The sequence below is a fragment of the Trichechus manatus genome, unplaced genomic scaffold (genome assembly GCF_000243295.1).
Source record: "Trichechus manatus latirostris isolate Lorelei unplaced genomic scaffold, TriManLat1.0 scaffold00222, whole genome shotgun sequence".
NCBI lineage: Eukaryota > Metazoa > Chordata > Mammalia > Sirenia > Trichechidae > Trichechus > Trichechus manatus.
The window spans coordinates 2,935,135-2,939,100 of record NW_004444158.1 but is presented as its reverse complement, the minus strand read 5'-3'; the positions used below and the strand labels follow the sequence as shown (position 1 = coordinate 2,939,100).

At 35.3% G+C, this 3,966-nt stretch overlaps 1 protein-coding gene across 1 annotated transcript in view; it reads left to right on the top strand.

The window, feature by feature from the left end:
• The window catches only part of SMCHD1 (structural maintenance of chromosomes flexible hinge domain containing 1), a 140,084-nt gene that overhangs the window by 123,212 nt on the left and 12,906 nt on the right, over positions 1-3,966 (top strand). Inside the window, exon 41 of the mRNA XM_023742898.1 lies at positions 1,997-2,187. Coding sequence (XP_023598666.1) covers positions 1,997-2,187 — 191 coding nt within the window. The remainder of the gene's footprint in view (positions 1-1,996; positions 2,188-3,966) is intronic.

Sequence of the window (3,966 nt, the reverse complement as noted above, 5' to 3'; positions counted from 1 at the left end):
TGTTGGTTTCATTATATACTGCTCTCTAACTTTACAAAGGGCCCCACACAAAATAAAGTGTGGTGGTTACTCTAAAATTATAGAAGTGTTTATGACCAAAACCATGTAATATTATTATCCAAACTCAAAATCTGCACACTGAAATATTAAGAATGTAAAATCATAAATTGGAGAACAAGATACGAGTATATAATGTTGTAAAGTATTATTCCTCAGAACCAATTCTAGAAAGAAGCAGTCCTGTGATTCAAAATATGTAGATATTTCTAGATAGTCTGATTTCAGTTACTAACACTGACATCACATTTAAGTGGTTCATCCAGTACAAAATTCCTGCTCGATGTGTAAGATTTTTACCAGAATATAAAATAAATGTTAGCAGAAGAAATATATTTTAAAGACTCCTGTCCCAATATTTCTCATTGCATAACTTGAAAATCTGGGAGAAATCTTTGAAATCTCATAGAGTTTTTCCCCTGCTCCTTCAGAAGTGTAAGCCTCCCCTAACCCGCAAAAGAAAACTTTTCTACTTCCTCCAAGTCATTCTTAATCTTCTTCCTGTCTTCCTTTTAAAAAATTATTTGTGATGTTTATCTTAAAAAGTTAGAATAATCCTGGAATATAATGAGGGATGAAGGAAGATTTTCCCCCAAGCCTTACACTGTATTTGGTTTTAACACCGTGAATACTGCAGTTCACTTGGATGCTTTAGTTTTTTCCTCTTTGATTCCAAATATCTTGAAATCCTATCTTTTTATTTCCAAGTGCCATCATTACCCATCCCCGAAATGAGGAAAAATTAGTAACATCAATGAAAATGGCTAGAGTAGACTCAGTAAAGCTGGAAATGTAGTCAGAGGAGCAGAGCATTATATTTAGTCTGCAAGTAAAAACAAAATGTGAGTCCATATTTCAGGATTAGATTTTTGAAAAAACAGTATTATATATACTTTTATCACCTGAAAATGTAAGGATTAAGTGTAGTGTTAAGGAGTCTAGTGGGAGTTTCCAGGACTATCTTCACTTAGAAATAATGATTCCACTTCCAAGATTGAGGTGCTTGTGAGCAACTACCAAATGGATACCTGTCGTAGCACTTACGGTCACGTGTAAATTAAGGTCACTTAATTTGCTTTACCTCTACTAATCCTTCCTGCATTGGCCAGAACATTATTTTCATCTTCATTTACATGAACTAATTTGCATGTCTTTCTTCCACTAACTTCTAGAGAGTTGGAATACAGGTGTAGAAATTAGGATGTTTCTAACAGTGATACACAACATTCTCATTGCTAGGGTAGGTTTTTTGCTACCAGATCAGGTTAAGAATAAGGGTAGACATGACCATGCTAGCAGGAGGAATGAGGTTTTGAAATTGGCCACAATATTGCAACCTTGGAACTTTGACCAGGAATGCCTGTGACTGAAGGCAAGTATTTCTAAATAGGAGAGTGATTATTTGTCCTAAGCTCCAAAGACATGACCCTTTAAGCAGAAGAAACTATTCTTATTTGTGACATTTGAGTTTGGTTTTTGAAAGAAATACTATAGTATTGGAGTAAAGTATCTACTTAGAATGCTGTGGAACTAAATATTCAGTTGAATCTTAAAACACCATTGATTATTTTATGTATATATTGCTTAATGTATTTTATGAGTATTTTATCAGTTAAGTCACATTCCAAATGTAGAGATTTATTAAAGTGTGAAAAATGTGCATCTTTAATTAACTGATAAAATTCCAATTATTTGCAAATTTACTAGAATATAATCTGTGAAACAGTTTTTCCAAAATTTAACACAGAATATTACGGTTGAATATGTTCAAGCCTGTAAGCTTTTACAGCTTGAGAATTTTTTTTTTTTTTTTTTTTAATTAATCTAAGTGCTTCAGAGAAGTGTTTTTGCTGTTAAGACTTGGGCTTTTAAAATATTTAATATCAAATTTTTATACATTTATTTGAAACATTTTTTGTTTTTTTAATGGGGTATATAGATTGCACACTTAGCGCAAATTGAAGATGATAGAGCTGCAATGGTTATTTCTTGGCATCTGGCAAGTGACATGGACTGTGTGGTCACCCTGACCACTGATGCTGCGCGTCGCATCTATGATGAAACCCAGGGCCGTCAGCAGGTGTTGCCCCTTGACTCTATTTATAAGAAGACGCTTCCAGATTGGAAAAGGTGAGAAAAATGTTAGAGTGATTATTTTTCTACACGGTGTTTTCTTATTTTTTATCAAAGCCCTGTATTTAAAAATTTTTCTGAAAAAAATCTACAGCAATTTGAGAAGTAACTCACATTACCTACATTATTTTTGTCTTCCTCATAAATGCACATACTTCATTAATGTTGATATTGCAGTGCGTTTGCTCACATATGCTAGCCGTGTTTAGTCTGCGAATTGTTATTTGTATATGAGATACATGAACACACACACACACAAGCACATGTACATGCAAATCTTTGGCCTTTGCAACATATGGTTCTAATAGTACTGCTGATATTAAATCATAATGGTATGGACAGGACAGAATAGATTTAGTTTATACATACTAATTGGATCCTTGTAAATGTTGCAAGACCCTTTGCTAAGAGTTGGGGTGAATGTAAGGTAATGCTGATTTTGTACTTAAGAAACCTAATAGGTAAAGAAGGAAATACAACTTGAACATAAATAACTGTAAAGTTAAAATGTGTTCAGTTCCATAAGAGGTAATGAAAGAAGGGCTTTCAGTACTCTAAGGAGGGAGTGATAATAAATTTAAGGTAATGAAGGAAGGGTAGGATGAAGGACAACTTCATGGTAGAGGTGGTTGTTGACTTGGATTTGAAATGTTCGGAGAAAGGATTAAGGACGTTCCAGGTAAAGAGAACAGCATGAGAAGAAGCACACAGGTGGTAAAACATGTTTGGAGAATAGGAGATAGTTTTGTTTGTCAAGAGCACATAAGAGATTTATAAGAGAATTATGAGAAACTAAGACTGGTAAATAAGTTGATAGCTAATGTCACACTAAATATACTAAGTATGAATATACATTTTTACTTATGAATCAGTTTGTATGTGGATCACTAAAGCTTTTATCCCATGCATTAGAAAGATTCTGGCAGCTCTGTGTAAGGTAGATTTCAAGAAAGGGAGAGGCTGGAGGCAGGGACATGTGTTACGAGGATCGTGAAGCAATACCAGGTTCAAGATAATGAAAGCCTAAACTAGGGTAGTGGTAGTAAGACATGGAGATAGATTAAATCGGGGGCTTTGAGATCACTTTAAGAATCTGATACAAGTCGTAAATATTCTCCCTTAAAAAAACACAAATACCATAGTCTCATGGGACGACTCAGTCAATTGGTATAACATAATTCATAAAGATAATGTTCTGCATACTAGTTTGATGAGTGGCATCTGGCGTCTTAAAAGCTTGCAAGCAGCCATCTAAGATCCAGCTATTGGTCTCTACTTGTCTGGAGCAAAAGAGAATAAAAGAGATCAAAGACTCGAAGAAACTAGTCCATAGGACTTAAAGGCCACACGAACCATGGCCTCTTCTAGCCTGAGACCAGAAGAACTAGATGGTGCCTGGCTACCACTACAGATCGTTCTGACCAGGGACACAATAGAAGGTCCCAGGTAGAATGGGAGAAAAATGTAGAACAAAATTCAGATTCCTAAAAAAAGTCCAGACTTACTGGACCAGTAGAGACTAGAGGAACTCCTGAGACTATCACCCTAGGATACCCTTTGAACTCGGAACTAAAGCCACTCCCAGAGGTCACCTTTCAGCCAAATAATAGATTGGCTTATAAAATAAACAGTATCACCCGTGAGTGATGTGCTTCCTTTAACAGTCAACTGTATGAGACCGAATGGTCAACATTTACCTGAAAACAAAGATGAGAAGGCAAGGAATGGTAGGGAATCTAGGCCAATGGAAACAGAACAAACAATGAAAATAATGAG